The sequence below is a fragment of the Ictalurus furcatus genome, chromosome 13 (genome assembly GCF_023375685.1).
Source record: "Ictalurus furcatus strain D&B chromosome 13, Billie_1.0, whole genome shotgun sequence".
Taxonomy (NCBI): Eukaryota; Metazoa; Chordata; class Actinopteri; order Siluriformes; family Ictaluridae; genus Ictalurus; species Ictalurus furcatus.
In genome coordinates this window covers 4,458,034-4,477,824 of record NC_071267.1, presented here as the reverse complement: position 1 = coordinate 4,477,824, position 19,791 = coordinate 4,458,034, and the positions used below count along the sequence as shown (strand labels likewise).

Below are 19,791 nucleotides of genomic sequence, written 5' to 3'. Positions count from 1 at the left end.
GTTACGAAATGTGAAACTGAAGTCAATAAACATGAAACACGGTCTAGACTGGAAGAGATATCGAGGTTAAAACATGAAACTAGATTCGCGGCAAGAAACAAGAACAGGACACGAAAACACGACCGCTTAGCACACTTAACGTATTCACCAATACATTCATTCATTCATTCATTCATTCAGTTAATACTGCGCGAAGTGCACAGCAACACCAGGGCTTAAAATAACAAACATAATCTCTCTTGAATACAGACAGCTAGGACCAATCATGACACACCCTCGAACATCAACCAATACCTGAACAGGAAGAGAACAAAACCAAAACAAAGGCAGGTGTCCATAGGAAACAGTCCTCATTACGTAATCTCGTGCACGCGCGAGCTCTGCAGCTGTCCGTGCACGTCGACACCGCAGCACCATCTGCTGGCAAGATCGTGACATTATGACTACCAAAGATAAAAACACAGATTCTATAAAATATTTATTGATCATTTATGACCATACTCATTGCCATAATTCCAAAAACAAATAAAGTGAAATTATATATAGAAAATTGGAGCCCAATTAGTCTTTCCAATAATGTCACTAAAATATTTGCATCTGTTTTTGACAAGATGTTAAAAAGAGATTTGATGATGTGATTGATAAAGAACAATAAGCAATAACATTAGATTAGTATTAGATATGATTGAGTGTAGTGAGTACATATTAGATGAAAGCTTTATCATCATTGTGGACTTCTACAAAGCATTTGATAAAATTAGACATTCATTTATGTTTAAAGTTATAGATCGTTTTTGGACTTGCGAAACATCATGTCTACAGGCAGACGGGGAACCCTCCCAAACAGGAGATAAAAGAGTGCAAACCCCGTATTCTCATGCACGGTACAATTATACACGTAAGTAAAAGTCTGTACCCATCCTAGCCAACCATGTTTCTCACCAGGAGGCAAAGCACAAATCATGTTTAATCCAGATACTCAAGAGAATTTGTTTTCATTCAGTTGCTTTTATATGCTTTTTATGGTGTAAAAATATTGTTGTATGATTGGCAAATTGACCTAATACTTAAGAAATTAGGCTTCCTACTTAACGCCAATGTACCTTGAAATTGTCCCATTTTAAGATGTAAAGCCATAATTTGTGTAATAAGTTAAAACTTCATGGGACTTATTGTACAACTCTGTGTAATTCTCATCAGAATCTCATCAGAAATCTAGGTGTAGTACCATGTGCTAGTTTAATTGACTAATTACACCCTTTACGAGATGTTTTGATTTCATCAAATATCTGCCAAGTCCAAAATCAATCAATAACTTTAAACATAAATGAATGTCTAATTTTATCAAATGCTTTGTAGAAGTCCACAAGGATGATAAAGCTTTCATCTAATATGTACTCATTACACTCAATCATATCTAATACTAATCTAATGTTATTGCTTATTGTTCTTTATCAATCACATCATCAAATCTCTTTTTAACATCTTGTCAAAAACAGATGCAAATATTTTAGTGACATTACTGGAAAGTCTAATTGGGCTCCAATTTTCTATATATTATTTCACTTTATTTGGTTTTGGAATTATGGTAATGAGTATGGTAATAAATGGTCAATAAATATGTTATAGAATCTGTGCTTATATCTTTGGGAGTCATAATACATATCTTTAATTCTTCGACAGTAATTTTTTTGGTCACATTGAGACATAAAGTCTTCATATATTTTTTCTAATATCTTCAGATACTTGATTTCTGGTAGACATCAGCCACATATTGAGAAATTTCACTACATTACACAAAGGATTATTAATTATAGTTTTAGATAATTTGATATTTTTTGCTGCAAAAAGTTTTAACTTGTTTATACTTTCAGCAAGAAGTGATTACTTTTAATATTTTATACAAAAAGTGGTATTTTATATTATATTATAATATATTTTATAAAAAAATGGTATTTTTTTGGGAAAAAAGTTTGTATTTAGTAATAAATGAAAAACACTCACATTACTAGTCATTTTTGTATTTAAAGGTCATTTTTATTATCAGGCGTTCACTAGCAGTGAAATTGTTGCAATATCTTAATAGACATATTCATGAATTTAATATATTTCTTATAAAATCATCTTCAGTATGTTCACAGTGCAGGTGCATAATGCATGAATAAACACATACATCATCAATTAATCAACAAACAAGCAAACAAACAAAGAAATGAATAAATAAATAAAATAAATACACAAACAAAAAAATAAATAATTTAAGTAAATTATATATATATATATATATATATATATATATATATATATATATATATATATATATATAATTTACTTAAATTATTCATTTATTTGTTTGTTTATATATATATATATATATATATATATATATATATATGTATATATATATATATATATATGTATATATAGTTTTTATATAAAGAAAGACTTTCTAAAGAAAGACTTCAAAGGGTTAAGCAATCAAAAAAGGAGAAAATAAATATTCCTATTAAGCTCACAGTTACATATTTGGGTCACACAATACAATATAATACAAATGAACAGGAATGAAACAATCTAAACTTTAATCCTATAATTGACAGAATAAGTAAAATGCTTAATATGTTGCTACTGAGACACCTATCTATAAATGGGAGGGTTTTATTATCTAAGGCTGAAGGAATATCTAGATTTGAATACTGAATTACATTAAAGAGCACATTTAAAATAAAATGCTTAATTAATATGATCTAAGAAAATATTCCCAAAGTATCTGTTTAATTTAATAGATGGAATCGATTTTTTCCCCAACCACAGGTAAAACTGGCATAAGTACGTTCTTCTAGCATGGAACCTAGCATACAATTTTTATTTTTTTTCGTATATAGAATATTTTCTTTAATTAGAAACAACACGATTATTCAATATGAAATCAAAACAATACCCTTTAAAAGTTTGATAATACCATTATTTTGGTTAAACAGCTTTTGAAGACAGAAGGTTACTTTATAGAGTGCATTTCTTGTTAAATTTGGATTACCAGTCCCACCCAAAGACTGCTGTGGTTTTGAGGCTATACCTGGGAATACTTTACAGCTCTTCGGAAATTGTATAAATGATAGGTTTAACCACAACATTGACCATTTGAAAAATGAAATATGCTCATGGGAAGTTAACATGATAATTCAAAGATATACAAACAGATACATAAGGAAAACCTTCGTCAATGTAATGTGCTTCTTGTAAATCCTTTCAATCATATGATGCTGAAATAAGAATAAGATATAGACAATTTCTGCCAAATGTTATATGACTAATAAAGTGGAAGAGGTTTCTTTAAAATTTGACATGTCTTGTAAAATGTCTGTTAGAAAAAATATAAATGGCATTTGTTGTATTGTATTGTTGCAGCTTCTGTAAATATTTAATAAATAAATGTGGTACTTATGTACATTCTCTGTTTTATGTTGTTTAACACATCTAGATGTAAATACCAGGAAATAAAATCTGAAATTCTTCTCATATCAATCTTTTGATCTCAAGTCCAAATGTCTTCAGGTTCTAGCAACAATAAATGAATTGTCCTTGACTTTCCAATAGTTTCAGAGTGGACTGTTCTGGCACTGAATTAAAAAATGATTGTACATTATCGAAGAAAATGCATACAGCTAGAATTCAGCTTTAAAATATCTTTTAGCACATGTCAAACAGGACTCTAAAAATGTGTTCATTATCCAATAATTTCATACATCTATGCGCGAGCTTCACCTTACCGACTTGTTTCCGGTTTGAACCTGAACCTTCTTTAACAAACTGTGAACAACTTTGTTGTACATCATCATTTCGGTGGTGTTTCACACTCGCTGTCTGAGGTCCAGTGCTTTCTGTTTCTCTTTCAGCAGAATTGTTCGGTAGGAATTTCCTCCAAGCTCCGGTGTGAATCTCACACACAGGTAAACACGTGAAGACCGCATGCTACTGTACTAAATAATATGGGGAAGTAGTACGTAGAACTAGGTGTCATACTACCGTCAAATACTGTTTAGTAAGGTAGTATGCTTTTCCTGACGTTGCCGGGATCTGGCCACGCCCATAGTTTCGTCATCGGCGCTTACGTTGAGAAAGTTACCTGAATGACCTCAAGTTTAGAAATAAATATATTAACATTTTAGACAGTTACCTACGTAAATAAATAAGATAACCTGAGCTGATAAATTTAATCATACATAACTATAAACACTCTCTCTCTCTCTCTCTCTCTCTCTCTCTCTCTCTCTCTCTCTCTCTCTCACACACACACACACACACACACTAGCGGTATGTGGTATTGCATAGTTACAGTGGCATTTGGTGTCATGGTTTATGGTCCAGAAAGTGAAATTTCGATTCGTGTGACTTTCTTTACATTGTACATTTGACTTGTTGCCTATAAATACTGAGTATTAACACTTCAGAAGATGCAGATAGTAAAGTGTAGAGCACTTCACACTCTTATTAGGAGTAACAGTCTGCTGTACAGGAAAGTAGAGTGTGTATACTGGGAATACAATGTTTCTATGTTTGGTGCACCTTTGTGTCATTGTGACTCTGTGCAGTGTGAGCTCTGGCTTCAGCTGTCGATGGATCAATCCTAAATTCAAGCAGCATCATGGGGAATGTTTAGCACTGCTTAGAGAAATGGTGAGTCTTACTCATCTATCTACCTATCTGTCTGTCTGTCTATCTATCTATCTATCTATTCTTTTGCTATCTACTGTATCAGTGCATTCTGTTTGTGGAAAATGTAACATTGTAATATTCTGTGTTTTTGTTCCTACAGGGAGAGGAAATCAGCGTCAACTCCTCCATCCCAGATAACTGGCGTCACTGGTTCTTTAACCAAAGCCATTCTCAGGTTAATATATTAATGATGCCGTTCACATACACAAACTGTTGTTCTGATCCTGTTATCCTGTGTGTACTCTACCTTCATCTTCATCTCCATCCTTCTTCCTCAGCCAGAGAAACAGATCTGGTTCATCGTTCAGACTCTGGACGAGGTCTCTCGTTTATTGGAAGATTCAGACTCTGTCTCCTGGAACAAGGACAAGCTGGACACTTTCTTACATATGCTGGATCTGCAGGCTAACGGACTACGCTCATGTGTGAGTGCTCCATTTATCAATGCTTTCTCTAAATGTATCCACCAGGTGTGGAATGAATATTGTACAGTAAAGTAGAGCTGTGGTTTATAGCCTGAATTTTACTCAAATTAAAAAGGATGATCCAAGCATAAACGTTCTCTTTCTATAACCCTGGATTTGTTTAAACACAGCTCGAGCACCAAATGAAAAAGAACAAAAGATTGCCCTTATACTTCAAACGACTAAGAGACCTCACCAAGAACGACAAGGTAAACAATTATCTCCACTTCCCTTATTCACACTTACAGTGACAGAGGGAGAAAGATGTTTAATATAAAGGTGTCTTCATGTTAAAATTTCGGAATTTATCTTTACAGCAGGAGAAGAACGAGGCCTGGGAGTGGATCAGAAAAGAGCTGCTTCAACTCTTCGTGCTGTTCGACTTTTTCCCTGCTCTCTCTGTGAATCGTGCTGCAAACGACATTCAGTAATCAGTTGAAGTTGTGCAGTGGTGACCAGAAGGTTGTGAGTTCAAACCCCAGAACTGCCAGAGAAAAGCTGTTGGCTTTTGTAAAAGACTCTAAACCTACAACTGCTCAGATTTTGCTAGAATTGGATTTTCCTTCACTTGTCAGTGCTTTGGATCAAAATGCAGTTGAACAGTTCAGTTTGTATTAATCTTTCAGTGTTGCTCTACTCAAAATCATAGAAAGCTAAATTAACAATGTATTTCAGTTTCATGACACATTTTCAACTGTTACATGAAGTTTTCTTTAGCTATTAATTTAGTTTTAGTGATATTTTTTTATTTAGAAAGGTATGTGTCTGTTAAATGATAAAACTGTGATTATGCTGTACTTTTTAATCGATATCTTTAGCATATATATTTAACGTATTTATTTCTTTATTTTGTTTATTTATTCATTTATTTGTTTGTTTGCTTGTTTGTTGATTAATTGATGATGTATGTCTTTATTCATGCATTATGCCCCTGGACTGTGAACATATTGAACATGATTTGTATAAGAAATATATGAAATTTGTGAACATGTCTATTAAGGTATTGTAACAATTTCACTGCTAGTGAACGCCTGATAATAAAAATGACCTTTAAATACAAAAATGACTCATGAATGTGAGTGTTTTTCATTTATTACTAAATACAAACATTTTTTTCCCCCAAAAAATACCATAACCACTTTTTGTATAAAATATTAAAAGTAATCACTTCTTGCTGAAAGTATAAACTATTTAAATCTTTTTGCAGCAAAAAATATCAAATTATCTAAAACTATAATTAATAATCCTTTGTGTAATGTAATGAAATTTCTCAATATGTGGCTGATGTCTACCAGAAATCTAATATCTGAAGATATTAGAAAAATAGATGAAGACTTTATATCTCAATGTGACCAAAAAAAATAATTTTTGAAGAATTAAAGATATGTATTATGACTCCCAAAGATAAAAACAGAGATTCTATAAAATATTTATTAATCATTTATTACCATACTCATTACCATAATTCCAAACCAAATAAATTGAAATTATATATAGAAAATTGGAGCCCAATTAGTCTTTCCACTAATGGCACTAAAATATTTGCATCTGTTTTTGGCAAGATGTTAAAAAGAGATTTGATGATGTGACTGATAAAGAACAATAAGCAATAAGACACATAAGCAATAACATTAGATTAGTATTAGATATGATTGAGTGTAGTGAGTACATATTAGACGAAAGCTTTATCATCCTTGTGGACTTCTACAAAGCATTTGATAAAATTAGACATTCATTTATGTTTAAAGTTATAGATTGATTTTGGACTTGGCAGATATTTGATGAAATCAAAACATCTTGTAAAGGGTGTAATTAGTCAATTAAACTAGCACATGGTACTACACCTAGATTTCTGATGAGATGTGGAATTACACAAAGTTGTACAATAAGTCCCATGAAGTTTTAACTTATTACCCAAATTATGGCTTTACATCTTAAAATGGGACAATTTCAAGGTACATTGGTGTTGGGTAGGAAGCTTAATTTCTTAAACATTAGGTCAATTTGCCAATCATACAACAATATTTTGCCAAAATTGCTGTGTTCTTGTTCAGTTAATTGTTGTTGTGGGACCTCTGGTAGCGACATTAAGTAATCAGTGGGTCATTTGCTATTTAACCGGTGAAATCACACCCCTTCTCCTGGCAGAGAAGTGTATCTCATGCTGAGAGGGGGTAGTCAAAGATGTGCTCCTGCAAAATGAGATTATTTCTCTAACATAATACATGTTTATCTAGCAAATAATGTTAAATTCAACGTTCAGTCATTTGTTTAATGATGTGTTAGTTGATTGTGATTGTATATGACCAACTTTGGGAAGTTTAGACGTAATTTGCTCACCATGTGTGTAGCATGGCTGAGACATCTTTTTGACTCAAATGCGGGTAAAACCTTTTGTTCTTTTAGATACATGCATATATGTCTAAATGCCCACTGTGTGGCCAGAGGAAATTATAGCTTATTACAGGATTTACACTGACAGGTTACAGCCTATGATCACAACCTGAAGGACAATATCAACACCTGTAGATATTCTCCATCATACAGGATTTACACCACGTTTGCAACAATGATTTCCTGGACCAGCAGCAACAATATCAAGACATTTCCCTGCAAAGTGTAACTCACACACATACACATACCTGTTAATGTTTCCTTCCTGTCTGTCTCTCTCCTCCTCAGCTCTGTCTCTCTGGGGCTCTCTGTCTTTCTGTCTCTCTCCTCGTCTCCTATCTCCAGATGTTCCTTTGGTCCTCTTCTCCTCAGCTCTCCAGGGGCTGCCTCTCTCCTCATTTCCCCCATTTTCTCTACTCTCCTCTTCTAGTGATGAAAAGGACGCAAACAGCATAGATCAACTTGACTCATGTTGACAGGGCTCTCTCTGTCTGTCTCTCTCATCCTCTCCTCCTCAGGGGCTCCCTCTGTCTGTCTCTCTCCTCATCTGATCCTCAGGGGCTCTATTGCCCTTAGAAAAACTTCTTCCTGGCTTTCCTGTTAACACACTCAGTCACAATGTCATCAAAGTCCAAGTTCCTGACCAGCTGAGATTCAATGGCCATCAGTGACAGTGCAATGAGGCGCTGTTGCTTTTGCATCGTTCTGGAGTTCATTTTTAATACTTGCCATCTGTGAAAATGATCTTTCTCCTACACAGTTTGTAACCGGCAATGTCAAAAAAATATGTAGGGCTACAAAATCATATTGGGGAAAGTTGATTGCGGACTATGTTTCAAGAACATCTGCAGCAGTTTTTGACAAGATGTATCCTGCTAGTGCTCTGCGAAGCATCTGAACTGGATAATTTCATCTGTGAGGCTCTGATTTAAATCATAATGATATGAATTGCAGAGTGCATCAGCCTGTTTACAAACATTAGGCAAATCCTCAGATTCCATGTTCAGTAGAATCCCAAACCTGTTACTAATGTTGTGGTATGCATCCACTCAATGGTCTAATCAGCTGACTAGCTTGTCAATAATGACACTGAAGGTTTCTACCTGGTATTGCTCCTGGCCTTTCAGAGTTACTTCATGCTCTGTAGATTCATCTGAAAATGCTTTTTGCTTTTTGGCCCACTGTAGTTCATCTTTATGTGACTGGCACACACCGGGAGCGTTCTTTGCAGATCTTTCATAATGGTAAAATTGGTCAATAAGTGATACAACCCATGATCTCAAAGACTTGAACAGACATATTGCAGTCATCAGATCCATATTAGCCTTTTGTAATGCCTCACTTGTTAGATGATAGTAGAGCCCCTCTAGTGAATATACAGTCCAGCAGGCCCCTACAGATTGTCTGCATTGACTACTGGTCAGTAGAAAATTTGAAGAACAAATCTGTTGATATTCTTGTTGTGTCTGATCATTTCACTAGACTGGCACAGGCTTTCCCATGTAAAATCCAGCAAGCCAGGGAGTTAGCCAGGGTTTTGTGGGATAAATACTTTTGTTTCTATGGGTTTCCGGAGAGAATTCATTCCGATCAAGGGGCTAGTTTTGAAAGCTACCTCATCAGTGAACTTCTCAGAGTTTCAGGTGTGAGGAAATCCCATACAACCCCATACAAGCCAGTGGGGAATGGTGCTGTTGAACATTTAAACAGGACACTTGGTGGCATGATTTGTGCTTTGCCTCCTGGTGAGAAACATGGTTGGCTGGGATGGTTACAGAATTTTACTTACATGTATAATTGTACGGTGCATGAGAATATGGGGTTTGCACTCTTTTATCTCCTGTTTGGGATGGTTCCCCATCTGCCTGTAGACATGATGTTTCGCAGTGTTTTGAGTGATTCAGCATCATCAAATTACTCTAATTATGTGTCCTCCCTGTCAAAGGATTTTTCTGAAGCTATGACCATAGTCCAAAAACTTGCTTTTAAGGAGCAACACCGCCATGCCGTGCTGTACAACAGACAGGCAAAAGGGTCCAATGTAGAAGTGTCTAATCGCGTACTTTTGGCAAACCGTGCTGAGACGGGAAAGAAAAAAGTTGCTGATCGTTGGGAATCAGCTGTGTATACAGTGGTTGAAAAAATTCCTAGAACAAACACATTCAGAATTCATGATACTGTCACTGGACAGGAAAAAGTAGTTCACCGTAGTTTGTTGCTGTTGGCCAACCTTCTTCCCATGACAGTTGCTTGCTGTAATGATTCAACATCTCTGCTTTTTTCAACTGATGTCGAAGCTGATAGTCCTTCATCAACCTTTGAAAATTCCTCTTTGCCTAATACTAACTCATGCTTCACACAGGATGGGATTACTGTTGGTGGAGTTTCTGATGGTAACTGTTATGATGAGACCGTCAGTGCAGGTTCTTATGTTGACACCAGTAAGATGGCTGTTAATGACTCTGCTAGTATTTTCCCCAATCCGGCTGAATCTGTGCCTATAATGGATGAAACCGATGTCTGTGATCGCACAGGGACAACTTGTTCAGATTCTTGTGTCAAAGACTGTACCTATCAAACTCTGGAATGGGTCTCTCAGTTACCTGATGATAGCTCTGATCGAGCTGATCCTGTTCTATCTAGTGAAGTGTCTTATCCTGTCAATGCAGCTGATGAGCCCGATGCGGTGTAAGGAATGAGAGGTGGACTTACTGAACTTGCAGAGCAGTCTCCTGTTACTGTAACACTACCAAACCAGTGAGCAGACTGGTTTAATAACTAGACTGTCCAGACATAACCATGTCCAGACTGTCAGACTGTCCAGACATAACCAAGTCCACACCATGTCCATGTCCATGTCCAGACAAGATGTGAGCCATGACCCATGTTAAGAGATTTAGCCATGAGCCATGTTAAAATGGTCTCTAGATCAGTTTTTCAAGCTTTCCAGGAATAGAGTGTTAGTAGCTGATAGTAGCTTATTCCTTGTGTTCATTAATGTTCTAATCTTGAATGTACAATTTTTTTCTTTTCTTTACTTTTATTCACAAATGTTACAAGAAAATGTGTGCATTTGTATTGTATTATTTCTGTGACTGGGTAGTAGGGTGTAAACTGGGCATCCTACAGGCTAGTTGTTGGGTTGTGATGGTGGCGCCAGTCTCTTCCCATTTCATCCTTATGGGATACTTTGATTGTAGGCAGTTCTTTTCTGGGAACCTGTCTTGTGGACTGGTAAATCTTTTCTTTTTGAAACTTATACAATTTTGGTGAAATTCAGCAGGGGTGGGTATAACAGGGTTATAAATGTTCCTGTACATGTTACTGTGTTTTTGTTTAGATGACTGTTGTTGTGGGACCTCTGGTGACAATTTAGACAACAAATTGTATAACCTTGTATATATTTAAATCTTTCAGAGCGGTCAGTTTTAATCAGCTTAGGCTACATGGTAGTATTGTGTTACAAGAAATGTTTGCATCTTAATTAAAAGTCACTCATTCATATGTTTTGATTGCTTTGACTGTTTTATAACCAAATGTGATTATTTATTTATAAATTACATTACAGCAAGCTATTCTCATTGGTCTTTATTTACAGTTCTGAAATGTAGACTATGCAAATTTGTATGAGTGGGGACAAAAGTGAAAAACACTTGTTTACCAGACTTGACCACAGGATGGCACTCTTTTTACTGTAATTTAGTGCACTGAAAAGCTGAGGCATCACTGCAGGGCAGAGTAGTGGAACTGACTACTCGTGTCAAGTAGCTCTCTTAACATTTCCTGTGTGAAAAAGTTTGCATATTTAAGACACAGGAAGAAGCTTGCACATACTGCCTTTGCAAAGGCCAGGAAATGTGTGCTACATCACTGCTAAACAGTAAAATACCACTATAGCAGTTATAGTAATAGTAAAAAATATAATATATTTTTTCTGTTTTTTTGTTTTAAGAAACGGAAGTTATAGGAAGGAGTGTTATAGGAAGTTACTGTGCTGTTACCACACTGAAGTTTATTACTATTTTACTGCAGATCTCAAATTCCTCTTATACTACAACATTTTGCAGATGACTACAATATAATTAATTTAATTCCATTTATTAAAAACAACACATTATACCTTATATCTATCTGTAGTTACATTTAAAGCTGTGTAATGTCAGTGAAACAAATTAACACTAAACACAGTTGACCATTCCCTCTCTCTTTTTATCCTTTATAAAATAAAGTCCTTTAATAATGCTAAATAAATGTCTCGTCAGTGAAAAACATTTTAGCATGTCTTCCTATACACTTAGCATCTCTTAGCAACTTAATACTTTAGATGTAGAATTGTTTTTACCATCTTATAGTTGTACATTTTGCATCTGTTATGTATTTAGATGTGTATTTTGGGTTCATATTGCTATAAACATGAACGCATATTTTGATACTTTTAGCATGTATGTCCTTTAAGCATATCTATAAGCACGTTATTAGTTTTGAGTTAACATATTTGACATATTAGTTAATATCGTAACGTTTGAGCATGTGTGGGAGTGCGAGGTTTTTAAAATATGTGTAAATGGTTGGCGCTGTGGAAAATCACCTAAACATCATGATCGCATGTTTGGAAATAGATATGAAGTGAAAGAGAACACAGATGATGGCCACATGTCTTTATTCCGGTGGAACAAATTTCAAAACTGGTCCTTTCCATCTGTTTTATAAAATATTTTCATTACTAATATATAGAGCACCATAAAATGAATAGCTTCAACAAACCAAGTTTAAGCTGGTGAATAAAAAAGTTATTGAATATTGCCATTTAATGAAACAAAAGAATACAAAAGAAACTAAGTACTATGTAAGTGCAAGGCTTGTTATATTATATATTATATATTATATTGTATAGAGTGGATGTAGGAAAAAATCAGCATGGTACATGATGTAAATAAAAATAAAATACCTTGTGTACTCTGCTTAATTTTTTATATATTGTATATGTAATGTGTGATGTAGTCCTAATTTTTCAATCCACAATAAAACTTTCTCCAAGACAATCATGTAATTCTGATGGCCTACTACATGATATGTATTCTGCATCATGACTTTATCACTCTTGTTCTGGAGACTCGACTTCCCAGGCTGCGTCTGTGTCTGGCTCTTGAGCAAATGCAGTTAGGTCTTCATAGAGGTCCCCACAGTGCTCGATCTCCAAACCCTGAGAGAGGTTGCAAAAGAGGCAAGACAGAGAGAGGCAAAGACAAAACACAGAAAGAAATATAGGCAAAAAAGTGACAGTGAAAAAGAGAGAGAAACAGAAGGAGAGGCAGAAAATTGGAGAAAATTGGAAAAGTTGGAGTAAATCATCAATGGAGTAAAAGAAAAAGAGAAGTGGTGGGCCTGAAGACATAATAACAGTCAATTTCTGTGCACTCTTCTCTATTTCTTAACACTACCTCTTCCTGTAAGACATGCTACAATGGCTGCGGCTCTTTTCTCTGAAGAATTCACCAACCAAAAACTCAATGCTGTTAAGCTGCTTCATAAATTCAGAACAAAGAGCTGGTGATTATTTAAAGGTAATTGGTAATTATAAAGGTAATTATATTTTCCACCCTTCTAACTGCTCACAGTGTGAATAATTATATAACAAAGTAATTAAAAACAGCACCTCATATGTATGATCACGCTCAGGCTCTTCATATACGGCTTCCTCTTTTTGCTCCTGATAACGAGAGAGAGAGAGAGAGAGAGAGAGAGAGAGAGAGCACATGTTAATCTACATTCAGGTTAGAAGGCTACGTCGTAGTGCTACATGTTAGTTCTTGACTAATTGTTACACAATTATCAACTGCAAATCATGCTACAAAGTACAATGTAGTGCCAACATCCATAATTAATCATCAAAATAAAAGTTAGGGTTTATGCTACATAAAAATGCAGAGACAGGACGTCTCTCTTTGTAGTAAATGAACAAATTCCTATTTGAAGTTCTTGAACAGTGAGGTTGAACAGTTTACATATACATTACATTTGCAGCGTTTGGCAGACGCCCTTAACCAGAGCAACTTACATTTCTCTCTTTTATTTTTTTTTTTATAGATCTGAGCAGTTGAGGGTTAAGGGCCTTGCTCAAGGGCCCAGCAGTGGCAGCTTGGTCGTGCTGGGATTTTGAACTCATGACCTTCCGATCAGTAGTCCAACATCGTAACCACTGGGCTAACAGTTTTGTTTCATAGTCACTTCACGCATTGTCATTCAGAAATTTATTTTGTGAATAAGCTCACTCTACACTCAAATGTGTTTTCCTTATTATATTTACACTCACTCTCTACTTTATTAGGAACACCTGTACAACTACACATTCATGCAGTTATCTAATCAGCCAATTGTGTCGCAACAGCACAATGCATAAAAGTCATGCAGATACAGGTCAAGAGTTTCAGTTAATTTTAAAGTCCTCAACTGTCCAGTTTAGGTGAGTTTGTGCCCATGATAGCCTCAGATTCTTGTTCTTGGCGGACAGGAGCGGAACCTGATGTGGTATTCTGCTTTTGCAACCCACCCGCCTCAAGGTTTGATGTGTTGTGCATTCTGAGATGCTTTTCTGCTCACCACAGTTTAAAAGAGTGATTATATGAGTTACTATAGACACCCTGTCAGCTCTAAACAGTCTAGTTATTCTCCTCTGATCTCTCTCCAACAAAGTGTATCAGCCCACAGAACCTCAGCTCACAGGATGATTTTTGTTTCTCACACCATTTTGTGTAAACTCTAGAGACTGTTGTGTCTGAAAATCCCAGGCAATCATCAGTTTCTGAAATACTCAAACCAGCCCAATATACCAAACAACATATTCCCCCATTCTGATGTGTGATGTGAATATTAACTGAATCTCTTCACCAGTTTCTGCATGATTTTTTGCATTGCGCTTCTGCCATATGATTGGCTGATTAGATAATTATATGAATGATCAGTTGTACAGTTGTTCCTAATAAAAAAGTGGATGGTGAATGTATATATATTTTTAGTTAATTTTAGTGAGGTCAAAGTGCAAAAAATGAGTGGTACGATTATAGTTTTAGAAACAACATATTAGAATAAGGTCATTAGTATAACCCTTCCTTGTAGCAAGAACTATTGTCAGAACTGCTGTTATTAAAAACAAAACAAAACAAAACAACAACAACAACAACAACAAAAAAGAATCAACACTTTCTGACCAGTTAAATTTGAGAATTCAACCACACTGTGGTACAGTGAGTCATGAAAGTATATTAGATTCCACATTGTTAGTGGTCATAAATGATGATTTAAAATAGATTCTAAAATACTTTTAGATGAGAGATGACTTAAAGAATCACCACACTACTCAAAGATTAGGAACTTGTAAGCATGTGGAAAATGCAATTTAAAAAGCTGAAAAGGTACCTTGTGTTTTATTGTACAATACTTTGTTTTCAGTATTTATGCTATGTATTTGATAATCATGTCTCTTTTACTCTTACAATAGACATACAAAACATGCAGCAAACAAAACATGTTTCTGAGCTGAGTTAAAGAATTTTATAAAGCTAAAGAATAATTAGTTACAACCAATGTTCATCAATTAAAATAACATTATTTATTTATTCTGCCCCATGTAGATAAATGTTTGCCTTGGCAGAAATGCTAGGGATAATATACACAAGAAAAGCTTTATCTGTGTTTGTGTGTGTGTGTGTGTGTGTGTGTGTGTTGTTGGGAATGGCCCTTACCAGTCTGTAATACCAGACCAAAGGAATGATTACACACAACATAAGGAGAAAACCCTGGAATAAAATGATCATGTCTTTCATGTTGTTCCTCCTTTCAACCACTTTTTGTTTGGTCAGTCCTGATGGAGACAAGGGTAAAATAGTGCAAAAAATTGTCTTAGAAAATTATATATTACAGAAAAAAACTGCCAAACAATTGAAATAGCTGACGCAGACCTATATGCAGCTTATGCATTTGGTCTAGAGACCTACTGAATAGCTTTATCATGAGAGTGTGCACTTACTGAATACTTGCAGCTCTGTTCCACGTCCCCAAGTCTGGTTCATCTTGCAGTAGTAAATGCCGCTGTCTTCGACCTCTACATTCTCAATGGTTAAGTGACCCTTCATGTTACCTGAACGCTGCACTGATCTGCCATTTTTGACTAGATGCATTTGACCATTGGACACTTTCTCCTTGTCATATTTATCAATCTTGTACCATGTCACCACTGCATCACCAAGGGTGAGATCAGAAGCAGAACATGTAAATACCACCACTTTTCCCACGTTTACACCGTAAAACCTGGGCTTCTGCTGAACTTGAAAACCAGCCGTGACTGGACATAAGACAGAAAGAGGAAAAAGGACATGTTGCATGATCAGTGATATGAGCTCTAAGGCCCCAATAACTGCACTGAAACTCACTTCATATGGAATTACTTTAAACATGGAATTACACACAGAATTACAAAGATCAACAACAATATTACTGAAATAGTGCAAGATACACAGACATGTTTTGAAGCATTTGTGACTTCCTCTTTTATGCACAGATGGAGAGGAAGTAGAAGACTGAAAACAACACATACACTGTATGCAAAACACCTTCTACAGCTCTATATTATTTAGTAAAGATAAATATTGCATAAACCAAAAGGCAACCAAAATGACATAACACCTAAAACTGATTTACTTGCACAGTGTAGCACAAATTGCCCAAAACTGCTCTGATTACTTTTTATGCATTACAATTTAAAAATGCTCTTTAAAAAAAATGCACATTTTAAAATGTTTTTTCTTTTTTATAAACAGTTAGCTGAAGACTTACCTGAGAGGTTTACCAGCGACAGCACAAAACAACCTAAAAGAATGTAGTTCATGATCTCATTGAGTCGGACTTTCATCCAAGAAACTCTGACATCCACAGCAGTGTGTATGAGATGCCTTACATACAGAAGAGAGTGTGTTTATGTGTGTTGTGTGTGTGTGTGTGAGAGAGAGAGTGAGTGAGAGAGGAATATAAATGTATGAACCTTCTTGTACCGTAAAGGGTGGTTATCACTAAGCAGTAATAGTAAGATGCAGTCTGTGGGCTTTATGCAAATTAAACCATTCAGGCATAAGATCTGAGTCATAATCTGGAAAAAAATAACATTAACAGTGGACATTATACAAGATAGACCCGACCTATAACTCCTTTTCAAAGTTTCTTTAGTACAGACAATAGTTACATAAGGACCTATTATTGAATATATTCTGAATGCTTAAATTCTTTCTATAAGTGCTTAAATTCTTTACAGTTCAGAAAACAGTGTTTTATGTGTGACATTCAAATTATGCAGCAGTTCTCTCAAGGTCAGTTATTATATTCTCTCTGACATCTACACTGTATAAAAGTAATGCATCATATTGCTTAACAAAGACAGTTAGATTAACTTGTAATTTTTACAAGATGTGAGTCAGTTAAACATAGTTATGCCACATATTTGTTGAGAAAAACAATTAAACATTAAGCATGAAGAGTGCATGAAGACATATTCTGAGTAAGGGGAGGGATAGGTGTTTAGAAAACCTAATTATTAAAGATTAATTATTTAATTAAGCTAAGCATATTCATAGTGTTAGTCTTATTTGAACAAAATTGAAGCTGCTTCCTGTGAGATTATGGGTAGGAAATTGTATTTTATCACAGACTTCTTGGTTTAGGTGAAGCAATATTTTTGTTGTTTATAATATTTTAATAATATCCAACATTTTAATAACTTAGACTCACCAAACACTTAATTAGGAACACTATACTAATACCACCATAGAACATTTCAGCAAACTGAATGAAAGTATTCTTTTAAATAATGGAGGTTTTTTTTTTTTTTTTTGCCTTTTTTTTGTAGGTTTTGAATTTTGGTGACACACATGTGCAGTGGATGTGAAAACATGCATGAAAAGAAAACCAAAATCGATTGGTTCAGAGTTTTCTCACAGCTTAGAATTTTTTATTGTTTGCGTTTCGGTTAATTAGTGCTCATTTCTCATTAACAGGTTTCTTCACATATGGATTTGGTGCTGTAGCAAAAATATCTTTATGATAAAGCTTCAGTCTTGATGTATTTTACATCATCGTCTTAATCAAATGGTGTTTTGTTTAGTCTGTAACATCATAGGAAGAGAAATAGAGTACGTTAAAGGGTTAGCTTAGTGGTCTGCATAAAATACATTAATATCATTAATGCGATGTTAAAATCCATTTGGAGCAAGTAAAATGAAGAACATGAGGACCATTTTGGCTAAGAGTGTAGTGCAGAAAGTATTTCTGTAGCTAAAATACTGAAGTATGACTAATTTTATGGAATTCTAGGTTACAGAATTATGTATGTATCAATTATATATTTACTGATAATCTGAAACTAAATTCCAGTAGATGACTAAAGATTTTACGGTTCTCAATACAGGGTCTGAAGATGTAAAAGATAAAAATGGACGATTGGACTTTAATACACTAAAATGAAAAGTAAAGTATTTAAAACTGCTCTGATGTAAATTGTAGTGCAGGCACAGGATTCATGACTTAGGAGTTAATACTGTTCTGTAGATGACAGGAAGAGCCCGTTATCATCTATCTGCCAGTTGTGAGAACATCTGAATGCTGCACTGTGTTCTCACATTAATCATCAGATGGTTTATTTAGTTTATCAGCAGAAAAGAACTGTTTCCACTGCTTGCTTGGATGTACCAAAATAGATACAATGTGTGTAGGTAGATGTGAGGTGGCAGTATCTAGAGGCTTGTTAAGAATGTCAGCGTTTGGCTAACTGGAAGTGATACACTATCATTAACTTGCATAATCATATGTAAATTATAAACAGGCACATAATGGAAGGCCACAAAGTCACACATATCCATGGAAAAGCAACCAAGTTTTATAATGTAACATTAAAGTAACCCAACAATAATGTTACTATAAACCCACAATTTATCTGCCAGGGTTATAAATAGAAGCAGCAATAGTCAAATTCACAAACCACTATATTTACCGCTTTTTATATATTTTTTTTCTGCAGGATGTCAAGTCCCAATACATAGGAAAAACTAACACTTTTTAGCAAAATGTCTTCCAAAAGACTTTCAAAGGAAAAATGGCAAGCACATCACACACGACACTGTTGTCAAACTTATTGCTTATTACATGCCCTGTTTTAGCGTTCATGTACCATTAGGATCACTGTTCCTTTAAGAGATTCTTTCATAGTGAACTGTGAATAGTTGGACAGTCTTTCTGGTTGCATGTGTTTCATATGTAAAAGTGAAAAAAAAATAACCCGTACCTTTGTAATACTCTGTCCTTTCCCATATTGTACTATTGAATGGTTCATGAGTTTTCATGAGTTTTACTACTAGCTGCTGCTGAACTTTGACCTTTTATACTGGCTGTATGTAAGGAACTTAAGAAATCTCCAGCTCAAATCACATGCACAGGCGCGCACACACACACACACACACACACACACACACACACACAGGTCTGCTGTATCTGATATACATCAATATTCAGGACCTGATTTTTTAAAACAAATTTTATAATTATATATACACTATATAGTATATCTATAGTTTAGTAATTAACATACTAAACAAAATGTCACTGAAAAACTATTAACATGGTGTCCATATTTTATTACTCAGTGTACTTACAGTGGGGGAAATAAGTATTGAATGCATCAACATTTTTTTCAGTAAATATATTTCCAATGAGGTTATTCAAATGAAATTTCCACCAGACATCAGTATTAACTCAAGAAATCAGGAAATATAAAGAATTCACAACATTAAAGTCCTTAAATAAAGTTATGTGTAATACAGTGGAATGACACGGGAAAAAAAGTATTGAACACGCTAGGAAAAAGCAGTTCTCCAAGGCAAGGTAAGGTAAGGAACCAGCTGAAATCCATAAGTAATTATACCCCCTATCTGTGCAAATTAATATCAGCTGGGTTAGTAAATCGATGGTCTATAAAAAGGCTTTTCATTACCAAGGTGTCACACAAGAAACATCTCATGATGGGTAAAAGCAAAGAGCTCTAAAGCTTCATAACCTTAATGTTGCAAAACATATTGATGGAATCAGATACAGACATATTTCAAAACTTCTGAATCCTCCAGTAAGCACCATTAGGGTCATTATCCGCAAGTGGAAGCAACATCACTCCATCATCAAC

General features: G+C 34.9%; 2 protein-coding genes across 3 annotated transcripts; one reads left to right on the top strand and one right to left on the bottom strand.

Moving 5' to 3' along the window:
• The first annotated feature begins 4,268 nt into the window (after nt 1-4,268).
• ifnphi4 (interferon phi 4) lies at nt 4,269-6,259 on the top strand. Its single transcript, XM_053640003.1, has 5 exons — nt 4,269-4,677; nt 4,817-4,891; nt 4,995-5,141; nt 5,312-5,389; nt 5,498-6,259. Exons 1-5 carry the CDS (start codon nt 4,546-4,548, stop codon nt 5,609-5,611), a joined length of 546 nt encoding a protein of 181 aa, XP_053495978.1. The 5' UTR covers nt 4,269-4,545; the 3' UTR covers nt 5,612-6,259.
• Nucleotides 6,260-11,460: 5,201 nt separating this feature from the next.
• On the bottom strand, nt 11,461-16,739 carry cd79b (CD79b molecule, immunoglobulin-associated beta). 2 transcript variants are annotated; one of them, XM_053640610.1, is made up of 5 exons: nt 16,407-16,739; nt 15,601-15,915; nt 15,317-15,435; nt 13,231-13,284; nt 11,461-12,777 (listed from the first exon to the last, which is right to left on the bottom strand). In XM_053640610.1, the coding sequence occupies exons 1-5, from the start codon at nt 16,480-16,482 to the stop codon at nt 12,670-12,672; spliced, it is 672 nt and encodes a 223-aa protein (XP_053496585.1). In that variant the 5' UTR covers nt 16,483-16,739; the 3' UTR covers nt 11,461-12,669. The 2 variants fall into 2 exon arrangements, with proteins under 2 accessions (XP_053496585.1, XP_053496584.1); XM_053640609.1 differs by lacking the exon at nt 16,407-16,739 and having other exon boundaries at nt 15,601-16,282.
• Nucleotides 16,740-19,791: the final 3,052 nt, after the last annotated feature.

Bases quoted from the DNA above. Each gene is read 5' to 3' on its own strand.
- ifnphi4 (XM_053640003.1), top strand. From the start codon at position 4,546: ATGTTTCTATGTTTGGTGCACCTTTGTGTCATTGTGACTCTGTGCAGT. The intron at 4,892-4,994 runs GTTAATATATTA...CTTCTTCCTCAG, and splicing joins TTAACCAAAGCCATTCTCAG to CCAGAGAAACAGATCTGGTT. The intron at 5,390-5,497 runs GTAAACAATTAT...TTATCTTTACAG, and splicing joins ACCTCACCAAGAACGACAAG to CAGGAGAAGAACGAGGCCTG.
- cd79b (XM_053640609.1), bottom strand. From the start codon at position 16,165: ATGTGTTGTTTTCAGTCTTCTACTTCCTCTCCATCTGTGCATAAAAGA. The intron at 15,436-15,600 runs GTAAGTGCACAC...TGTCTCCATCAG, and splicing joins AACAGAGCTGCAAGTATTCA to GACTGACCAAACAAAAAGTG. The intron at 13,285-15,316 runs GTAAGGGCCATT...TCTCGTTATCAG, and splicing joins TGGTCTGGTATTACAGACTG to GAGCAAAAAGAGGAAGCCGT.